This window comes from Microtus ochrogaster, linkage group LG10, assembly GCF_000317375.1.
Source record: "Microtus ochrogaster isolate Prairie Vole_2 linkage group LG10, MicOch1.0, whole genome shotgun sequence".
NCBI lineage: Eukaryota > Metazoa > Chordata > Mammalia > Rodentia > Cricetidae > Microtus > Microtus ochrogaster.
The window spans coordinates 2,720,880-2,744,182 of record NC_022035.1 but is presented as its reverse complement, the minus strand read 5'-3'; the positions used below and the strand labels follow the sequence as shown (position 1 = coordinate 2,744,182).

At 45.0% G+C, this 23,303-nt stretch overlaps 1 protein-coding gene across 2 annotated transcripts in view; it reads left to right on the top strand.

Moving 5' to 3' along the window:
• Positions 1–23,303, top strand: part of Slc25a13 (solute carrier family 25 member 13) — a 172,323-nt gene that overhangs the window by 25,707 nt on the left and 123,313 nt on the right. For both annotated transcript variants that reach the window (XM_005363702.2, XM_026787536.1), the window contains exons 2-3: positions 4,248–4,301; positions 16,041–16,183. In XM_005363702.2, coding sequence (XP_005363759.1) covers positions 4,248–4,301; positions 16,041–16,183 — 197 coding nt within the window. The remainder of the gene's footprint in view (positions 1–4,247; positions 4,302–16,040; positions 16,184–23,303) is intronic.

Sequence of the window (23,303 nt, the reverse complement as noted above, 5' to 3'; positions counted from 1 at the left end):
TTGCTTCTTTTTGTCTTGTTTGGAACTGTTGCGACTTATCTGACTGAACACAAAGTACTCTACTGTGCTGATTTAAATATCAAATGATATTTCATAGTCACTTGCAAAGAACTCTCTTCTTAGATTTGGATTACTTCATTTATGTAAAGCAGTACAATTTTTGTTGTAATGTTAGACTCCTTTGCACTTCAGTCTTTCAGCGCAGACGATAAAGAATAAGATAATGATAAGTAATGATAACATCAAGTAATTAAGTGAATAGTGCTTTACTTGTATATATTTACATGTTATTATGTAAGAGGCACACACCCAAATGTGTGTGTGTGTGTGTACGTGTGTACTTAGGTGTGCCATCTGGAACTGTCTCAAGTTTGACAAATCTTCTAAAGCCCAAGAATACGCTAGGTCTGAACTGCAGGCTCTTCGATCATGAAGCGTGCACTGATCAGGTGTCCTTGGTTGACTTAGAAGGAAAGGCCATTTCTCTGGATAACTTTGTCCAGCACGTATCTTCTCAGAGCTCCTTCAGCACATTGTAGGTCTCACTGCAACTCTAGTGTATGTGCAGTGGTGTGAAGGTGTCAGGTCGCCCAGAGACTGGATTTACACACACTTATGAGCTGCCATGTGAGGGCTGGGCTTTGAACCTGGGTCCTCTGGAAGAGCAGTCAGTGCTCATAACCCCTGAGCCATCTTCTCTCCAGCCCTCACTGCAACTTTATATGGTCATCAGTGTGATTGCTCCTCCTTTGCAGGGGATGATGGGGGGGAGGGGGGATGGACGTGGGGGAGGGGGAGGGAAGGGTGTGAGTAGAAGCCAAAATGGGAATTCCGAATAGCCAGCTAGTGTTTGCCGAGTGGGCAGTAGATGGGGTGACTACACGTGAGATCCAGGAGACTGGTGCCAAGTTTTAAGAAATGATCTCCCAGTTCCATGGTTCTTTGTGCTTAAGAATGATGGGTGTCAATGGGTCTCAGTCTCCCGCAAATTCCTGCATGATTGTTTACCACTTACCACACCTGTGCCTTTGGGTCTGTTTTCAAGAGAAGCCTTATGGAAGCTGTGAGAAGTGTGTGTGTGTGTGGGGGGGGGATTTATTGATGTGTTACTATGGCCTTGGTGTTCGGTTGGGGCTTTGGTGAGCATCTTCTAGAGCCCTGACTTCCCCTTTTCTCTCCTAGTTCTGTCTTCTGAATTGTGAAGTAGGCTACTCATCGTTTAGATGTGCAGTCATGGTGGAAGACAACTGCTTTTGGATGAGAAATACAAAAAATGATGATGAATGGCGTTTATTGAGTGCTTTAGATTCCGGGCTTTGTTGGTACTTAACAATTTCCTCTTTTCCACCTCTTGTATCGGAAATGAGAGGCAGTGAGAGAATCCAGGCCAGCCAGTGAGTCAAGAGGTCAAGCTTGTACCCTGTGTAAGGCCAGTCTGACACCAACGGCCTCTTGGTTTTCACCGGTTATAGCAAGTCTTTCTTTACTCTGCCAGCCAGCTCCCAAATAATGACACAGAGACCCCTCTCCTCCCCCAAGACAGGGTTTCTCTCTGTAACCGCCCTGCCTGTCCTGGAACTTGCTGGCCTTGAACTCACTGAGATCCACCTGCCTCTGCCTCCCCTTGCTGAAATTAAAGGCGTGCACCACCACCACCTTGCTGACACAGATTTCTCAATTATAAAACCTTGACCTATATCTTAGGCTTGTTCCTAGCTAGTTCTCATAAGTTAAATCAACCCAGTTCTGTTACTCTGCATCCTGCCACATGTCCCATGGCTGTTGCCTCTCCTCCTGCATGTCGTACAAATACCCCACAACCACGGGTTGGTTTATGTGATAGAGGGTCATTCTGTGTAATCTGGCCTCTTCTCAAACTCTAGATCCTTCTGCCTTCGTCTCTGAAGTTGTGGGTTTTTGGGTTATGAACCACCATGCCCGGACCCAGCCTTGCGAGGCAAACTGCATTTAGAGTGTTGTTCTTTACTCTTGTGCCCTATGTGGCCTCCTTGCTGGGTCATGATGAAGCTGCTTATAATGTGGGGGACAGGAGGCTGGAGAGTGAGAAAACACAAACACAAGGGGAAAAGTGGCTTTTCCTCCGACTCAGGGAAAGAAAGTACTTGACTCTGAACCTTGATTTCCCCGTTTGTAAAATGGGAAAAATAATGTGTCCTTTCAGACTTTCTGGGAGGACCCAGCCATGCTTTGTAAATTAGGGAGTGCATTCTTTTTTTTTTTTTTTTCGGGGTTTCTCTGTAGCTTTGGAGCCTGTCCTGGAACTAGCTCTTGTAAACCAGACTGGCCTCAAACTCACAAAGCTCTGCCTGCCTCTGCCTCCCGAGTGCTGGGATTAAAGGCGTGCGCCACCACCGCCCGGCTAGGGAGTGCATTCTTACATTCTAGGGGAGGGGGTGACTTTGCGGCATTGGCCCCCAGAGGGGTTGTTTGCCTTTGTGTTCTCTAGTGACTGGGCCCTGGATGGGTTACAAAGTGAAGAGTTTGCTTTTTCTCTCAAAGAGGTCCAGTTCTGACTAGGAGCATTGCATGATTTATGTTTTGGGGATCAGGAAGTTATAGGTGCCGTGGGGATTCAGGCCAGGGAGGTACGCGCTGGACAGCACTGCCTGGTGTCGTTCATATAAAGTGTGTAGTGTAGTGAACTAAGCAGATGTGCAAGCATGCATCCAGACAGCAAGCCGAGTTCAGTGTGTAGAAAGTTTCATTGCCTTTTAAAGGAAAAAAAAAAAAACATAACAAATAAGAAAACCAAACCAAACCACTAGAAACTTAGGCCGGCATGTGCACAGTCCCCCTTTTCTGTGCCTAGTTAGTAGCCTGTCAAGGATGTAGGGTTTTTACCGTGATGGGAGGAACGACACCCCTCTAGAAGTGGCGGTAGAAGGGGCTTGGTGATACCTTTTCTAAGAGTGTTCATACCGGTTTCACCTTCCCACCAACAGGGCCTCCTCTTCTAAAACCTGGAGGTGAGCAGCATCATTAATCATGGCTGGGTTGGTTAGTGGTCACCAGCACCATTAATCATGGCTGGGTTGGCTAGTGGTCTTGTTTTCCCTCCATTACTGAACAGCGAAGGACACCGGCTAATTTGGGGTTTAGGACATTGATAGCGGCAGGTTTTCGGCTGAAGTGGAAAGAGTATCAGTGTTAGTGCGGTGACCATCCAGCTGCTTTCCTGGAGACCATCTCCCATTCCAGTGACTTGTTAATAAATTTATTCCTGACATTGGCGGGCCAAGGAGCCCTGGTACTTCTGAAAGACAGAAAAGCCTTTGTCTAAAGATCTCAGAAGAGCCTTTGCAAGCACACAGAAGGGATTTAGAACAATTTGCATAAATCTCGCAGATAGGGACATGGCTCCAGTGTTGGTGGTTCCAGGGGCCCTGCCTTGGTTGTATCACGAGGTGACACTCTGCTTGCTGAGCACCGCGTCTTAGGCCCACTTTTGCCGACAGGACTGGGTGATGGGACACTGAATAAGTCCACTGTTTGCTTCTGCATAAGGGTTCTTTTGTGTTGGCCTGGAGCAGTTATGTTCAAGTTTGTCTTGCTTTTTTTCCCAGTGATGTTTTTGGACTTTGTGGCCTGGAGAATTAAGCACAACACCTATTCTGAGCTAATCTGTCAAATTTTGCTGGTGGAAGGTGACCACGGTCCCTTGAGTTTCTAGAATGTGAAGAATAATAGTCACACCTTTGGAGACTTATGATTTATTAAGACTGGGGAGAGGTGGAGAAGTTCCTTGGCCTGTCTAGGCCGGTGGGTGTACGTGCCGTTCACGGACAAGCTGTGGGAAGCAGTTCCCTTTGGGTCCTTAATATGATTTACAAGTTCACCGACTTTTAAGAACTGGGCTCCTGTGTAGGATTGGCAGACAGGTTGTACTTAATATTTAAATATTCCCGTGTGAGAAGGCATGCATTACCCTTGGGTGTGGCTTAGAAATGCCAGGTGTTCACTAATCTGTTTCAACTTTCTTCCCTTTTATACATTGAACATTAGACATTAAGGGCTTTTCTGGCTTCTCACACAGAATGTTATCATTTTAGAAGCCGCGTAGAGTCCACATTAAAATTCGGGGACTAGTTTACACACTGGAGCAATTTGGTACTTGCAGTACAAAAATGAAATCTACTAATTTCTAACCCAATGTTTATTTTCCCTCCTGCTAGCTTGATTTTTCAGCTTTGTTCTAATAACATAAACATTTTTCTGTTTATTTATAGGTGGCTTTAACCAAGAGAGCAGATCCAGCTGAGCTTAGACCAATATTTTTGAAGGTCAGTATAAAGGAATCTATTTTGTTTCTTGTCTAGTTTGTGTTCTATAACTTTACAAGATTATTTCAAACAGCTTTTTATTTCATTGTTGAGAATTTAAAAATAGTCCCCAAAGTATATTAATGTAGGGTTCATGAAAGGGATCCTTTATAATTCTGTTTTAAAAAAAAATATATGAAAACCGTATAGATGGATTCTAGTGATGGGGGTATGGCTTATATTTTAATTTCCTTCATGTCGCACAGTTAGCAGGATTGAGTCATGTGGCTCGTTACTGTTGAGTCCTGGGTCTCTGAAGGTCCGTGGCAGTGCTGCCTTTTCTCCTTGGGAGTTTCGGGTTCTGTGTCAGCGTCCTAACAATTCTCCATTCTGCCAGAGAGGCTTGACCTCCCTCCCCAGGCTAGAAGAAGCCGCTGGTTTTGCTTTGATCATTGCTGTGGTCATTGTATCCCCACTGCTGGGATGGTTATAAACACTGGGGTGCCCCAGATACGCGAAGAATTTAGTTCCTGTGTTCCCCCCACTCTGTAGTTCTGGATGATGAGTGGTTAGTACACCAAAAGTCTTCCTTGGGTCTCAAATCTTTTTTTTTTTTTTTTTTTTGTTGTTGTTGTTATTGCTCAACATAGCCAAAAAAAAGAAAAAGCTTGTTTTGTAAAGACAATAAGAACAAACAAACAAAAATCTGGGCCTCTCTAAACATTGAAAAGACAGTGCTTGCAAACCAAAGTGTAGCCTGCCAGGTGTGTGGAGGGGACAGCATTACTCTAGTGCTCCACCTTAAGCAATGGCTAGAGAAAGGCTGGGATGTTGGTGTTTGGTTTGCAACATTAAGGGGAAAGTGCTAGCCAAGGCTATATCTGGATGGATGGAAAGAGGTATCCAAGTGTCAAATCGGGAAACTGATGGATACTGACTATGATATAGAATAGTGTTGATTACATGGGCCTCACTTTTTTCATGAAAAAATATGTTCTTTTAAATGGAGGACTTGAACTGTGGCTTAGTTTAAGAACACTTGCCTTCCACGAATGAGGCCCTGGCTATCACCCTCAGTACTGAGAAAGGGGGAAACAATTAGGAACTTGAGCTCCGACAGGATTTTGAGGTTAAGAATAGTAATTTAGCCAGATGATGATGGAGCTTTCCTTTAATACCAGCACTCAGGAGGCAGAGGCAGAAGGAGGTGGGTCTCTGTGTAGGCCAGCCTGGCCGACAAAGCAAGTTCTGGTGTAGCAAGAATAAATAAAAACCAGAGACAGGGGCTGGAGAAATGGCTCAGTGGTTAAGAACATTGACTGCTCTTCCAGAGGACCTGAGTTCAATTCCCAGCAACCACGTGGTGGCTCACAACCATCTGTAATGAGGTCTGGCGGCCGCTTCTGGCCTACAGGCAGAAAGTTGTATACATAATAAAATAAATAAATTAAACAAACAAACAAACCCAGAGACGGGTATTGGGGTTTAACCTGAAGGTCAGAAAAACAAAACAGCCAGGCACCGGCTCTTGTCTTTATCTCAATCCAAACTGGTGATCCTGCCTCCAGGGATCTTCAGAATGAGGCTGCGCCTGAGAACTGTCTCCTCCCATCTTATATTCCTCTCTAGTGCTGGGGTTAAAGGTGTGCATTGCTACCATTTGGTTTCTATGGCAAACTAATGTGGCTACTGGGATTAGAGGTGTGTGTCACCACTGCCTGGTCTCTAAGGCTGATCAGTGGGGCTGTTTTACTCTCTTGATCTTCAGGCGAGCTTTATTTATTAAAATACAAATGAAATAACACTATATTCTAGGACACCCAGTTCTATATAATAGAGACTCTGTCTCAAAAAGCAAAAACAAACCCCAGTGCCATCGTCTTTGGCTTCTCATCAGTCCTCATTGTTCAGAGAGTCCGGTTTTATCCCATGCTTTTTCAGTTCCAGTCCAGCTGGCCTTGGTGAGCTCCCAATAGATCATTTCCTCTGTCTCAGTGGGTGGGTGCCCCCCTCACGGTCCTGACTTCCTTGCTCTTGTTCTCCCTCCGTCTGCTCCTCATTGGGACCTTGGGAGCTTATTCCGGTGCTCCAATATGGGTCTCTGTCTCTTTCTCCATCCATCGCCCGATGAAGGTTCTATGGTGATATGTAAGATATTCATCAGTGTGGTTATAGGATAGGGCCATTTCCTTATCCTCAGCTGCCCAAGGCACTAACTGGGGATATCCCCCTGGGCACCTGGGAGCCCCTCTAGGTTCAGGTCTCTTGCCAATCCTACGATGGCTCCCTTAATTAAGATATATGCTTCCCTGCTCCCATATCCATCCTTCCTTTATCCCAATCATCCCAATTCCCTAAGTTCCCCCCATCCTCCCCTTCTCACATTTCTCTCCCCATCTCCCCTTACCCCAATCCCACCCCACCCCCAAGATCCCAATTTTTGCTCGGCAATCTTGTCTACTTCCCATATCCAGGAGGATAACTTTATGTTTTTCTTTGGGTTCACCTTCTTATTTAGCTTCTTTAGGGTCACAAATTATAGACTCAATGTCGTTTATTTATGGTTAGAAACCAATTATGAGTGAATACTGGGGTTTGATCCTACTTCATGTTCTGGCTTTGTGGGAGCCTAGCCAGTTTGGATGCTCACCTTCCTAGACCTGGATGGAGGGGAGAGGACCTTGGACTTTCCACCGTCACTGCTCTTCGGTCTGGAGAGGGAGGAAGGAGTGGGGGGGAGGGGGAGTGGAGTGGGAGGAAGGGGAAGGAAATGGTAGGCTGGGAGGAGGCGGAAATTTTTTTTTTCCAAGAAAAAAAAAAAGCAAAAACAAAACAAAGGGGCAGCCTCTTTGAGATGTGCATTGAAGCATTTATAGACGGCGATGGTAAAGATGTGCTCTGGAATCTCATCTCTGGTGGTGGGCGGAGATGAGTGGCATGGTGAAAAAATTTGAAATTAGGAAAAGGAATATTAGCCTTATTTCACTATTTTTCTCTACTTTGTATATTATAACATATTGACTGGTGTGCACTGCCAAGCACCTGACATGCTTAGATTGACCCAGTAAAATTCTTGAAATTAAAGGATGCAAATACAGGGAAAATGGGCTGAAGAGGTGGCTCCTTGGTTAAGAGGCTGAGGGGGCTTCCTGCTCTTTCAGAGTGCCCAGATTCAGTCCCAGCACCGATTCCAGGCAGCTCAGAACTTCCTGTTACTAGTTCCAGTGCATCTGACAGTCTCTGCACATTGAGGGCAATTAAATTCACACAGGCACACAGACATATGCATAAAAGATAAATAGTTAACACACACACACGTGTGTGTGTGTGTGTGTGTGTGTGTGTGCAGGAAACACAAAGATCCCAAAAGAAAAATTGAATATAGATATTTTCCAAGGAGAAAAGAAGGTTAAGTTTGCAAGGATGTTTGGAATTTATATATATATATTTTATACACACACCCCCACCCCCCATCTCTCCCCCTTTACATTTGCTTGCAGCCAAGAAGAACCAGTACAGAATATTGTAAGGTGGAAAAGGATCCCCAGCGATGGAAATCAAGAAAACTTCCTTATGTTAATGTCTAGGGACTGGAGAGGTGGCTCCAGCTGGTCCGGGGGAAATCCCCAGGGAGGGTTGGAGCTCTGACCGACCATGGGGTGGGGGTGAGGTGTGGGGGTGGGGTTCAGTGCAGATGGGCCTCAAAGCTGGGTTTGTAATCTTTGGCACGAGCTAGGAGACTACGTGACTTCTGAATGAGGGTTTTTTTTATGGTTTAGAGTCTGAGGTGATGCGGGGGAGGAGATGGGTAAATGAAGAAAACAAAATCAGCAGTTTGTAGAAGGGATTTTTGGATCTGGCACAGGGTCTGGTGACCTCATCAGGACGGAACAGTGTGGGACCAACCCAAGTCCGCCTGGGCTCAGCACGCGGAGGAACTCCTATTTAGTGTCTGGTGTTGATGATGGCTGTGGTGAAGGAAGGGGCGAAGGGGTGAAAGGCACCATGGGGCTGTCAGACTGGACCTGGAGGGCTGAGCAGCTGTCGTACTGCAGACCCGTCTACTGTGTCTCTTCCTCTTCATGAGTTTTTCTGACTTGATCTCTCTAGTGAGAACTCTGTGGGAAATGTCCCAGCCATCTCTGTGAAACTAGGCAGGAGGAAGGGTTCTGTTGCAGTAGGAAGCATGGAAAGAAGCCCCAGCTGAGCTCTGGATGCTAGGTGCCTGGGTCATAGTGTTGGCAGTCCTGGAGATTGAGAGAGCCACGAACGGGCAGATGGGGGAAGAGAGCTGGCTCCTAGAGAAAGGAAGTGTCTGTGCTTTGTACCGCATGATTTTGAGAAAAGTGAAACGCAGTCTGTGTGCCCACCCCTCTCTGAGGTTGTCTATTGGATAAATCACGACTCCTGTCCTTAAGTATTTCACGGTGTGTACTTAAGAAGACAGAACCTTGATATGGTTAATCAGTAGGACACAACATTAATTTGCCGGGAGATTTTGTGAGACCAGCTGCGTCTTCCTGTGGAGGATCATCAAAGGGGCAGAAACAAGGTTTGAGCTGGGATTGAGAAAGAGTAGGTGTTTATCAGCTACAGAAGTGTATGAAGTTTTTTCCAGACAAAGAAAGTATCATGGACACCATAGTTTAATGGTCCAGTTTTCGGCAACGGTTAGAGGGTGACTGGGGTGTTGTACTTGATTGGTAATATGCCGTGGTAAAACATTCACCTTGAAGGCCATTCTTGGGGAAAGTGGCAGACAAGGTTGTTTTGTTTTATTTATTTATTTGGGTTTATCTATGTGGCTTTGGAGCCTCTCCAGACCAGGCTAGCTTTGAACTCACAGAGATCCACCTGCCTATGCCCTCTCAAGTGCTGGTATTAAAAATGTTCGCCACCATTGCCTGACTGGTAGCCAAGGTTTTATCTGGATGTGAAAGTTGAACTCCAGACAGTCAACTTCTGTTTTAACCCCAATATTGTGAAGGTTTTCTGGGTAGCACCTTTGCTGTAGCTTCATGTTAATTTACAGAGATTTGCCATCGAAGTCAGGTGCCATGATGCATGTTATGTGAGGGTGAGCAAAGGAGAAAAGCGTAGACGAGTGTTCGGGAGGAGCTCAGGGTAGCACAGGTCAGCCTTCCAAGCACACAGCAGGCAAAGACACCAAGTAAGCACGCTGCAAGGGTTCAGTGTGCCGAGGGGAGGGGCTGGTGGGGAGAGCGTGAGGAGGTTCGGCAGAGAAGTGGACCGTGTGGAGGCCTGGGGAGGCTTTGGGAGAAAACCTCTCTGGGCTGAACTTGTTTATTCTGCAATTTTCAAATTTTGAAAATTTTTAAAATATGACTGTTAGGGAGGGTGCCATGCAGTACAGGGTGTGAGAGCGAGCAGGGTTGGGGTGGGCATCATTGCAGGCTTACCATGACAGTCAACAGGTGCAGGGTTTTCTGAGTATTTCAAGCACATGGAGGCTGGGCTTGGGATTGGGCTAGTTTTGTGGCTGTCAGATGGCCGACCTTGAGAATGACCCTTTTAGGCGGTCCAGTTAAGCTCCTGGTTGCAGGAACAGTGAGTAGTGAAGTAGTTACTCAGGGATACCTTGAAGGAATAGTTGAAAGGGATTGGTCTTTGTTTGTTAGGAGTCAGGGTCTCAGTACATTGCCTTGACAGTCCGGAGACTCACTGTGTAGACAGGCTAATCTTGAACTCACAGATCTGCCTGCTTCTGCCTCCCAGGTGTTGGGATTAAAGGTGTGGACTTCCGTGTCCAGCCTGACTGACCTTTTATAGTGGAGGGGGCTGGCCGTGTGACTGTGTCTACTGTGTGCACAAAGACACCCGTCACAGAACGGGGAAGGGGGAGCTCCAGAGGATGAGATGTGTCATCTGCAGAAATGGGGCCAGAGATGAGGAAGAGGATGTACGACCCAGTGACCGTGAGATATATGTGGAATTTTAAAAAGTAGTTTATTTATTTTTATCTTATGTGCATTGGTGTTTTCCCTGCGTGTATGTCTGTGTAAAGGCGCCCAGTCCCCTAGACTTGGAGTTACAGACAGTTGTGAGCCAGCTATATGGGTGCTGGGAATTGAACCCAGGTCCCCTGGAAGAGCAGTCAGTGCTCTTAACTACGAGCCATCTTTCCAGCCCCTACATGGAATTTTAGGATTGGGCTGGCAGCAGACGCGTGGCATGCACCAGGAAATGTTTGTAGGAAAACCTGTTTGAGGGTCTTTTTCCTTACAGCGAGTTTTCATCATTGTTGAAGATTTAGGAGGCTGTGACTGTGGATCTTGCCATACAGACGTCCCTCTCTCTCCCTCTCCCTTCAGTTGTTTTCATATACAGGAAATAAAATACTGCCTTGTTTAGTCCCCCCCCCCCCCCATAGTATAACATAAACAGTATAGCTGTTTCTCTCCAAGCTTTAAAACTCTGTGCTGTTCCTAGCTATGGCTGGTGTCTGGTGCTTTATCTGCTTGTTCTATAATTGTCTGTTTGGTTGCCACCCTCATTGGCTATCACAGCAGCAGTGAGAGAGTGACTTGCCCCACCCCTCTTGTGGTGCTGCCTTTTGAACTCCGCCCTGTCCCTTCTAGGCAAGCAGGCTGCCGTTTGTGCTCTCTTCTTGTCCGTGTATTTTGAGTTGGAATGTGGAAGTATATTTTTCCACATTTATGTTAGCAGTTTAGACTATTATTTTTGAAAAAAAAAACACCCTCTTTTCCAGTTAGTGGAAAAATTGTATGTTATTTAAAATTTTCATTTTAAACACATAGCAGCATATTAAAATGAAAGCCTCAGGATGCTTGAATTTTAGCTTTTTATTGTGACAGTTTCAAGCAGAAATAGAATTGGAAAGCAAATACCTATATGATTAGACTTTAAATGAATGTTTGTCACATTTGTTTGTACACCTTCACACATACTTTGCTAACTTATTTCTTTGTTCGTCATTTATTATAATTCACCTCGGTGCTCAGTTAATAAGCACACTTTCGTTTTTACATTGTGGGCCTCGTTAAGAGAAAGCCAGTGATCCCTGATAACAGTGAGTATCAGCCATAGGTATTCTTATTCTGTTTTGTTTTCTTCCATCCTTGGAACAGGGAGCCAGAGGCAGGTGATGTCCTGGTGTGCACAGGGATTCTCTGGCTGAGAGAATGTCAAAGCGAATTTGCCTTTCTGTCCCAGGAAGTGAGTGAGTCCTGGAGAATGCCTGATAAGGGCTCTGACTCAGGTCTACACTCCCAGGCTTTTATTAACACGCCAGGGAGGAGCAGGCCAGATAGCACACGTGTCCTTGTGGAGGGCACTCCAGGGACAGGTTCCTCGTTCAGTGTGCTGTAAGCAGAAATACAAAAGAATTGAAAGAATTAAAACTACCCTCAAAAAACTGGGAGAGAGAGAGAGAGACAGAGAGAGAGAGAGAGACAGAGACAGAGACAGGTGGATCTCTGTGAGTTCGAGTCCAGCCTGGTCTACAGAGCTAGTTCCAGGATAGCCAGAGAGGGCTACACAGAGAAAGCCTGTCTGAAATATTCGCAGAGAGCTATGAATGGTGTTCTAGAGATGTGGCAACTCTTAAGAGTCTCTTCCTCAAGGACAACCAAGCTGTCTTTGTCCCACCTCTGTACATGTCTGTGTCCATGGTCCATGAGACAACCTTTGACATATGTACTTGAATCCCAAAGTGAGTCATCCATGCCTTGGACGAGCCTGTTCTAAGCTTAATAAAACTGTATTCTGTATCCAAATTAACACTTTATCACATTTAGTTTATCCTTATTATTATGTTGTTTTATATTGCGTGACTGACAATATGACAGTAAATTATGTTTCCAGCTATTGGGCATCATCTGGGCTTTTGGTGTTCTAACTCATTTTGTTGGACATTTCCTTATGATTGGAATTGCTAAGTCTGTGGTTATTTGTGTTAGGCGCAGTTATAGTAGACGTTGCCCAGCAGTTTCTTAAAATGTCAGTTTATTTATTTATTTAAATATATCTACTTAAAAATATTTACTCATTCTTACATGCATTGGTGTTTTGCCTGCATGTATGTCTGCGAGGGTGCCACATTCTGCAAGCTGGAGTTTCAGGGAGTTGGGAGCTGCTTTTGTGGGCTCTGGGAATTGAACCCCAGATCATCTGGAAGAGCAGCCAGTTCTCTTGACCCCTGGGCCATTCTCAGGGTTATCAGTTTATTTTTACACAACTAGCATGTGGGAGGTCTGCTTTTTTTGTTTTGGTTTTTGGTTTTTCAAGCCAGGGTTTCTCTGTAGCTTTAGAGCCTGTCTTAGAACTAGCTCTTGTAGACAAGGCTGGCCTCCAACTCACAGAGATCTGCCTACCTCTGCCTCCCGAGTGTTGAGATTAAAGGCGTGCACCACCACTGCCTGGTGAGTATTCTGCATTTTTGCCAACATTCATTATCTTTCACTATTGTGTGAGTGAGGAGTGTAGTTAGTTCACTGTAGTCTGATCTTGCATTTCAGAGAAAAATGTGTCTAGGGTCCACAGCTTGACAATGATTCCAAAGGTCATTTGGGGAAAATTCGAAGGGCCAAGAAAAGCTCCGGGAGAAAGTAATACAACATTCTGAGCCTTTCATTGACTCAAAATATATTTTGAACACGTTTTATGGCCAGGGAGCAGTCTGGGAATTTACGGAAACAACACTGAAAATACAGCCAAAACGTCCTTGTATTGACAGAGCCCTCCCTGCAGTTGCAGCAAGTAAGAGTCACTGTTCCCTTGCGAGGACAGGCAGGTCAACAAGAAAGGATGGTCCTGGACCATCTCCCACTGATCAGAACTGCCAGACCTTCCTGTGTTCATGGTGATGTTCCTGGCAGCTGCAGAGTGCACGCTGGCCCAGGAAGCCATTCCAGCCGGTCAGAACTGGAGCTGCAGTTGGCGTCTCCATGTGTTCTCTCGTGACCATATGAAAATTTATGAGTGAAAAACCTGCATCCCAAAGAGTAGGGAAGGGAGAGACTGGTTTGTGGGCCTGAACAACCAATAGATGGAGTGGAAGAAGCTACAGTTGGAAGAGCCTTCTGTCAGACCACACACAGACAAGGCACCGATATGCTAACGGCCAATAGAGGTGCGCTCAAAAGCCAGGAGAGAAACTGTGTTGGTATTTGGCCTCGCGATGAGAAAAGACTAGCTTTCTAAGGTCAGAAAAGGAACAGAAGCATTTACAAAGGGGGGGAAAAGTCCTTTAGACTCAATTACATAAAAATGTCAAAGCGAAAAAGTATTTGAAACAAATCTGACCCTGGAAGGGGGCGAGAGCATCTTCTCGCACTGTTGGTGGCAGAGTAGATTGGTAGAGTCGTTTCGGGAGAACAGTTTGATAATAAGTGCCGCTGCCTGCAAGTTCCCGTCCTGTAACTCAACAATTTCTTCTTTTACTGGGTCTAGTTTTTGAAAATAGTCAGGAATTTGTACAAATGTTATATACAAGAATGGCTATCTTAGGTTCCCTTACAAAATAACCCGAACTGGAAATAATCTAAATGTGTACCAGCAGGAGAAAAGTTAAATTGTGTTTTACAGTAAATTAATCACTATCATAGGGTTATATATACCTTGGTATAACCAAACCATAGGATTGCTGTCATTAGCAGTGACAAACATAGCCTTCCATTTCAAGCTTGTTTGTCCTCATTTGGGGAAAAAACTCACAGTAAATTCTTTTCTTGCCGATGTCCCCTTGGCCCTGAACTAAATGCCGCTGAAGGATGGTGGCATCATGGGCTCTCTTTTTCTGCACTTTCTCTCTGTGAAACATGCTTAGAAGATGGACCCCTACCATTTCCCACGGCCTCCTGTAGGCAGTGGCCAGGGCTGGGTGAAAGAGAATCCTCGTTACAGCCCTGACTTGGGCCACACCAGCAGCAGATGCCAGTCAGTGAAACAGAGGATTAAAGAAAAGACCTTTACAATAGCAAAAACAGAGCCAGTGGAGGGGTTCAGCAAGTAAAGGTGCTCGCCACTAACCTGATTTCCTCAGTTTCACCCCCAGGACTCGGTGGTGGAAAGGATACTTCTGACTTCCACAAGTTGCCCTGTGGTTTCCGCATGGATGCTGTGGCATGTGCATATAACGCATGCATGCATGCATGCATACATACATACATATACACACATATGTACATCCATACATAAATGTATTTAAAAAGCAAAACCAAAAGTGTGCTTGTTATGTTCTGATCATCGTTCATACTGTATTTCATTATTATCTTGTTTGCTTCATGCATCAGCCAATTGGAGCTGGTAATATTATTATACCCATTTTGCAGATGAGGCATCAGAGTCCAGAAACTTTAACTGCCAAGACTTTCAGGTGGTAACAGGCACAGCCTAAAACTGCAATATTACAAAGTCTGTTATTGCCCCTCATTGCCCTAGCTGCTGGTGTGGTTCTGATCACCTAGGAAGCCCTGTGCTCAGGCAGGCATATTGTTCTCCCCTCCCTTTGCTCTTTTGTCTTTGGAAACGGGAAATCTGCTTCTGCCCCACAAGGATGCCAGCCATCCTCATGTTTATTCTCAGCAAACTTGGGTGTCCCCGGAACAAGGCACAGCCAAGTCCCTCTTGCCTAAACTAGATCCAAGTCCTAGAAGGACACCACGGCGGGGAGTCCTGTGCCAGTGAGTTCCTGTGTAACGCTGAGTGAGAGAACACGAACGAGGGCAGATTTAATTCTGCTTCTGATATAGGGAGCTGTTGTGTGGCTCCCGGCAGCACTCACCTCAGTCTGCCATCTTTTCTCGGAGACTGGAAGCCTCCATGAGCTCTGTTGACAGATGAACCAGGTCTGCTAGCATTTGAGTGAGTTATTTGTACAGTCCAAGACTCAGGAACTGGGCAGACCCCAAGCCATCAGAAACTCCAGCAAGAGGGTGGAGGGAGCAACTTCTACAAAGTGCTTATTGGAGCAGAATAAAGGAAATAGGTTTGATGGGCTAAAACAGAAAGCCAGAGTCCCTTTATAAGCTTCAGTTTTGTTTCTTGTTTTTGCACTGCATTGGGCTTTGGTTTCCCACATAGGAATGCAAGGTGTAGGGGCTGCCTCACTACAGCCTCCTCAAAGGGGATTCAATGCTTCCCAGCTGATCCCACCTTAGGTAGGACGTGTTATTAAGCTCACGTGCCCGGAACCTAGCACTTCCGAGACTGAGGTAGGGAGCTCCTGAGTTTGAGGCTACCGGGCTTCATACCCTGTGTGGGCATTATTTTATGTTCCCTAGAAACCTTCCCTTTCCCCAAGTCATGACAATCAAAATTGTTATCAGACATTACCAAATGTCTCCTTATGGGGGAAAAGCCACGCTTGAGTGCTACTTATAAAAATAAAACTTGAGTGTTTAAATTCTTTCCTTGAAGTGACGGGTGATAATTGCCTTTTGAAGATGGCATTAACATATGTGATTTTTATCTTTTGAATGTTTGTGGCCTTTTCAGTATTGAACATGATTATATACTTTTTTTTAAATTAATTAATTTATTTATTATGTATACAACATTCTGCCTCCATGTATGCCTGCAGGCCAGAAGAGGGCACCAGACCTCATTACAGATGGTTGTGAGCCACCATGTGGTTGCTGGGAATTGAACTCAGGACCTCTGGAAGAGCAGGCAATGCTCTTAACCACTGAGCCATCTCTCCAGGCCATGATTATATACTTTTAAGAACCAGTTATATTAAATAATGTCTCTTACCTCTTTTTCTTCTTTTTTTAACAGTATGCAAGCATTGAAAAGAACGGTGAATTTTTTATGTCTCCCAATGACTTTGTCACTCGGTATCTGAATATTTTTGGAGAAAATCAGCCCAACCCGAAGACTGTGGAACTTTTAAGCGGTGTGGTGGATCAGACCAAAGATGGGTACGTGCACTTGTGGTTAGCTTCCTTAAGTCTTCTGTTCACTCCAGCTTTGTTTTGCTTAATAATAAGTAGCTCACTGAATGTCTGCATCCTACATAGCGCCAAAAATGTTTTTTCTACATATTCATCCATCATTTTAGAAATGATATCTTTAATATTCATTCAAGAATTGTTTCACAGTTGGTGATTCCATGTTTTGAAGACGTGTTTATACCTGCATGAGACTGTGATAACTGATGAGGTGGTGTGAACATGGATGAATGTATTTACATACGTTGCATGTCTCAAGATAGCAGTAAAATTATGAATTTCAACGTGACTCTGTGAACATAACTTCTATTGTCTTTCCCTCTGTCCACATTGTCTTTAAAATTTCACATGTGGTAAAATGGCATTGAAATGGGAGACAGAAAAAATCTCATGACTCTAAGTTACCAAGGGTGGTGCTTGGCTGTAGACCCCATTGAATAGCCCTGAGCAGGTGCTCTACAGAACACCCTTCACCTTGTCCCCTACCTTATGTTTCCTGTGTGTCTTCTCTGGAATTGGTAATCTGGCCTTATTTGACGGAGGAATCTTGGACTTGTGTAATTAAACATGTTGAGTTGGAAAAGTTATCTGGGTGAACCTAAATCCTATCACAAGTGTCTTTGAAGGTGGGGGCAGAGGAAGATTCGACACAGGGCCCCGGTGTTATATGATTGCAGAGCTAAAGTCTGTGTGAGGCATCCCCAACCAGGAGAGCCTGCAGCCATCCAAGCCTGCATGAACCTAAAATGGAGCTCCCTAGAATCTCTGGAGAGATATCCTATCTGGCCTTGCTAATACCTTTATTTAGGACTTTGGAGTTTCTGAACTGTAATAGAATATATTCCTTCTGTGTTCAGTCTTCCGATTTGTTGTAAAGCTTGTTTTATTTAAGTGACAAAAATATTTATCATATATAACTATTCAGAAGTATGCATAGTAGAACGGACTAATCTTCCTAGTTAACATATCTTACACTATGTGCTTCTTTTGTTTTTGTATTCAGAACTCTTAAACTTCCATTAGCAAGTCTCAGGTGTACCTGTGTGTTTTTAATCATAGCCCCACAGTATCCAAACTGCCTTTTGAAAATACTTTGTTCTTTGAACATAAGTCACTTTGATGCTTCCTCCCCATGCCAGCCCCTGGTAATCACCATTCTGCACTGTCTGCTTTCATGGGTTCATGTTTTTAGGTTTTGCTTATAGGTGAGAACTTGCGTCCTTTGTTTTTCTATGCCTGGCTTATTTCACTTAATGTTATGTCTTCCAGGTTCGTCTACATTGTCACATGTGATAGAATTTCTTAAGGTTGAGTACTATTCCATTAGGTGTTTATAGAAAATTCTTAATTCACTCAGCCGTTGATCCATACTTGAGTTGACATCATCTTGGCTATTGTAACTAATGTTGTGGTGATCGTGGGAGAGCGCAGCTGTTTCTTTAAAACACTGTGTTGTAATTGATTGTAACAGTTTTGTCTCTGGGAAACTAGAAAGCCTGTAGTTCTTAAAGAATTTTCATTGGTCAGTGACCAGCTTTTTCTACGAGAAACATCCCTTTCTTTGCCCAATGGTACTTTTTGACTGCGTTCTGTTAAGCAGCGACTCCAGGTAGCAGCTGCCTTCGTCTGACTTGGGGTTGCACTCGGCAGCAGAGTTGAAAGCCTGTGATCAGCAGGGTCTCCCTATCTGGATGTGAGTCTAGCATATCTGGGGTACAGCATACAGGGATTGGTGGGAGAGGCAGGCCGTGAGGGTGAGATTCTCCACAAGCTGTGGAGAGCCACCCAAGACTGGTTTGAACCAGGAAGTTGGCATGGTTTCTTGCAGGGCAGCGGAATCCCTAGTGATATCCTTTCTTGTGTTTAGATTTTTTTCTTTGTTCTACTGTCTTAATCCATTTAAGGATGGATTTAATCAATTTCTGAAGGCCCTTGAGGGAGATGAAAAGAGATTTTGAATGCCTGGGGCTGGAGGCCTCTGGTTTGGGGGCTTCCTGAGTGAGGGAGGCTTTGCTTACATCTGAGGAGGGAGAAGAGATGGATTTCAGGATTTCTCAGGGCCTAGACCCCCTTAGCCAAGCCATGTAACTAAGCAGGGTGTCCTACTGTTGGGAGCTGTGAACCCCCAGATCCTGAATTTCTTGTAAACAGCTTGTTTTCCCCTGATCTGAGTGCCTACAGCTGCTCTGAGCACGAGACCCTCAGGAGCTCCTGATGGTAGGGGAATGGTTTCTGCTGTATTTGGCTGGGGTGTGGCTATCCCTATATAAGCTGCCCCTGGACACAATAAAGGGGGCATTCTTGGGGCATTCTGGTATCAAGGATGACCTGTGTCTCCGTCTCTGAGTCTTTGTGTGTTTCAATCTCCAGCCCCTTGCCCGGTTCACAAACTGTATGGTAGCACATGGAGCACAGACGGGCGTGGTGCGCTACATCCTACCAGCTGCTGGGTGTGTATGGCTTCTGCTGGGTCTTTTAGACTTGGTGGTGACTGTAGCTTTTGATTAGGATGGAAACTGTGCTGTGTCTGTCATCTAAGTATAATTTTCATATATAGCTCATACTTCTTATCTCCTAAGAACCAGGTGGAAATCTTATGTTGGTCCTCATGAGCTTTGCAACACATTTCTCATTGTTTGTAGTGATTGTCTCATGAGAGCAAGCTAAGACCAAAATCTTTGTGGCTAAGTGGGGCTCAGATGAGCTGGGGTTGGTGAGTGATTTCTTTTAGCTGGCTACCTGCAATAGATGCTGAGCCCTTCCTGTCAGGGGGCTCAGATGACTGGCATATCTCATAAATCATTGGCTTGCTAGGATCGCGTATAACTTTCCCATAGGCAGCTGTCCCTTGATGGCCACGCAGTTAAGTTCAGGGCCCTCACAGGATCCAGCCAAGGTCTGCCCATGCTGCTTCTAGAAGAGCGCTGTCTGTGGTTCTTACATGGAACCCATCATGTTTTCCACTGCTTTAGGTCATCATCAGATGACTTAGTAGCGAACACAGTACCAGGGCAGGTAAATGGTTTTCTCTCACCCTGTTTAATGACAAGAGAGCCCCTGGTACAGGTGCATTTTCCTTTCTGAGTGTTGGCTAGCTGTCACGGTTGGTTAAACGTTTAGATTTAGGGCCCACGGACACAGACGGCCAACTGTTCATGCTTTCCACCCTGGGTATAGAACCCTGTGTACTCCGAGAAGATGTGCTCTGTGAGAGCAGACTTGGGGAGTGTCAGGTACCCTGGTGTCAGTGATGGGCCCAGGGTAGAGGCTACCTCCTTATCAGCCGCCACCCCCCACTTTTTGTTCTCAGCCCTGGGCCAGCACTCCTGCCTGAGGATTGTAGGGTGTCAGAACAGGTAGAGAACAAGGGCCATGTGGCTGGTGCAAAGTATGTTCCTTTCCCATGTTCACCGCTTCCTTCTTAGTGACGAAAATATAGCCTTTTAAATCCTTCCCAGGGCAAAGGAGGATATAATAGTGTTGATGATAAAATCATTTTTATATACCTGTTTTCACTTTGTGAGGCTGTGGTGAAGAAATCCAGGCCTTGGCCACACGCTGGGAGTTAATGAGGTTTACAATTGGCAGTGCTTAAAGAGTGTTAGGTGATGTATTTAAACATCAGCTGTTTACAGGCTGGGCTGCTCGAGTCTTGGAGTCGTCCCATTCAGCAGAGGAGACCTTTCTGTCTAATGACGGTGGACAGGCATTTCAGGCAAACACCTGAAATTCATAATCTGCAGAATTAAGCAAAGGCATCTTTTTAATTAAAAAAAAAAGCCTTGATAATAATCATCACCAGTCAAACCGAGGAGCTTAAATGTTCTTCGTAGTCATCAGACTCCCAAATTAATCTACCAAAACAAAAGGCCTCATTAAGAGCTCTCATTGAATCAGCGTTATCTTCTTTCTCTTTCTGTGGATGTCTGATTAACCCCCTTTATTTTTGCATTACTCACTCCATGTTTAATATTTGATGTCTGAAATCATAGGGGTGCATGCAATGTGGTGGCTAGACGCTGTCTACAAGGAGTAAATTAAAAAGGATTTTTAAAAAGGTTGGTGGTATTATGTTGCTGATGCATTTGAAAATCTTTAGGAATGTCAGATGCCGGGCTCTTATTTTTCTTTTTAATTCCAGGAAGGGTTGATTAATGACTAGGTACTGATTTCACATCTCATTCATATGTACCTTCTGCTCCCCCCTTCTCCTCTTTCTCACCCGAGCCCCCTTTGGGAGAGTTTTTCTGGAGGGGCAGGGTAAGAAATGGCCATGGCTAGAGGGGAAAGGGAGGTCACAGGAGGCTCTTTTGCACACGGACTGCTAACGGAAGGCTTGTGATGGGCAGGACTCTTTGGAGAGCCGAGCAAATCCATCATGGAGGTAGGGAAAGCAAAGTCATTTTGGTCTAGATGAGGAGATTGGCTTCTTGTAAGAACATGGAGAGTTCTAGAACAAGTGTGGCCAGCGGACCCTGGAAGCCCAATGGTCTTTTCAAGAGTCTAGGTGGTGAGAACTGTCCCTGTACAAAGGAGGACGTGCAGCACACGCCTCGGTGGTGCTGAGCAGGCATCTCTGAGACAGAGGAGGCCGGAATGGCCCCAGATTCATGCGGAAACCTGACCCCACAGCTATGAATCTAAGAGGCGGGGCCTCGGAGAAGTGGTTACTCAGGCTGCGTCTCCTGGATGGGATTAGTGATTTTTTTTATGGAGACTTGAAGGAACCTGTTCACGCTTCCCACCATCTAGGGAAAACAGAAGGTACTGTCTGTACGGAACAGGTCTCCACCAGACACTAAATCTACTGGCGTCTCTGGATCTGCGGAATTGTCAGCCAAACCTTTGTTCATGAGTTTGTTCTAGCAGGCTGAGTGGAGCAAGACGGATGCTAAGGCACCAAGTTGCCTTTCTCGTTATCACACTGGAACAGCAGCGACGGCAGTGTTTTCACTCGAGAATGTTGCTGAAGGATGAAAGTTACTGACTTTTCTCAAGGTCTTGAACATTCATTGAGCAACTAAGTGGGGACATACACATAAGAACTTAATACACTTATGCATACAATTCGATGGTTGAGGGAAAATGATCAGTTTTGAGTTAGTAGCTGAATTAATATTTTCCTCAAGAATGAATTATTTTATAATAATTAAATTTTTCATGTGACAATTTCTGGATAGTAAAGACTTTCCTAGTGTTACTGGTGATAACATTAATGAAAGTAGCCTTTTAAATATGGTATGAAATGTCCCCAATGCTCAGAAGATCCACATAACCTAGGGGACAGTATTTCTAGTTGGCCAAGACCTGCTGTAAAAGAACTCCAGCTGGATAAAAGGGTCTGCTCAAGCGAAACTACACTGGGTGTCAAGGCAACAGCGGGAAAGATCCACACAGCTTCCACTTCCACGCTGCCACGTTCCACTTCCACGCTGCCACGTTCCACTTCCACGCTGCCACGAATGCCCAAGAAATAGCTGCTTGTTAGTGTTGCCACTGATGTTACAGCAGAGAACAATACCTCAGTTTCCTGAAAGGACCATTACAACCCTACTTTCTCTTTGCGTTGTGAATATGTATGAGCCTTCAACCAGAAGAGCGTATCACCACAGTGGTTTTTCACTGAGATGTTAAAAGAACTTTCAGAATTAAATGTGCTTTTTTTTCACTAGTGCCTTTGTTTAAAAACAGAATTTTTCTTTCCCTTTCTTTCTTCCTTTCTTCCTTTCCTTTTTCCTTTCTTTTCTTTTTTTTTTTTTTTTTTTTTTTTTTTTTTTGGAGACAAGGTTTCTAACACTCTTAGCTGTTCTGGAGCTCTGTTTGTAAGATCCACATGCTTCTGCCTCTCAAGTACTGGGATTAAAGGTGTGTGCAACTACCACCCGGGCAAAAACATATATATTTTCCAAACAAATGTTTATATTACCATGTAATACAGCTGTTATCAACCTCTGGGTCATGACTTTGAAGGAACCTTTCACAGGAGTAATGTAACATCGTTAGAAAACACAAGTACACATTAATACATAACAGTAGCAAAATGACAGTTATGAAGTAGCAATGAAAGTAATTTTATGGTTGAAGTCATCACAACATGAGGATGTACTAACAGGGCCGCAGCATTAAGAAGGTTAAGAAGCCCTGATGCAATAAATTTCTTCTTCTTCCTCTTCTTTAAAGTTTCTTTGAGAAAGGGTTTTCCTGTGTATCCTTGGCTGTCCCGGAACTTACTCCGTAGACCAGGCTGGCCTTGAATGTACAGAGATCCACCTGGCATACGCCACCACTGCCCTTCATGGATTTCCTTTTTTAATGGATTATTATATACACTTAAACCTCTCAGTTTTAATTTCTAATAGTATGATAGAGATGATCTATATAAGTAAAAGCTAACTGGGGTCCAAGCCATTTCTAGACTGCTAAAGTGTCCCAGAACCCACAGGTTTGATGGTTGCTGGCTAGGAAAAAAATGGAAAGGAAGGTAGAGAGAGACAGGAATGCTGGGCTGGAGAGTGCTGATGAGGTTTAGAACGTCATTGATTTTTTTTCTCTTTCCTGGAAACAGATGAGTGAGTGGGTGCTGTCGAATTGCTGTGTCCAGAGAGAAGGAAATGGTAGAGTCGTCTGGACTAGGGTGTGTGGATGAGGGAACAGGAAGACCGCACAGGACCCACCCGAGCGTCCACCTGGGCATCATCCTAAAACCGAACCAAAGACCCCTTACTCTATGTACTAGCTGCCGTTTTCATCACTGTGACGGAAGCAGCTTAAGAGAGGAAGGATTTAGTTGGGTTTGTGTTTCAGGAGACTGCGTCTATTTGGCAGCGAGGGCATGGTGACTGGGCATGGTACGTCTGTGGTAGTGCCGTCTGCAGGGGCAGCGAGGGCATGGTGACTGGGCATGGCACGTCTGTGGTAGTGCCGTTTGCAGGGGCAGCGAGGGCATGGTGACTGGGCATGGCATGTCTGTGGTAGTGCCGTCTACGGGGGCCGCAAGGGCATGGTGACTGGGCATGGCACGTCTGTGGTAGTGCCGTCTGCAGGGGCAGCGAGGGCATGGAGACTGGGCATGGCACGTCTGTGGTAGTGC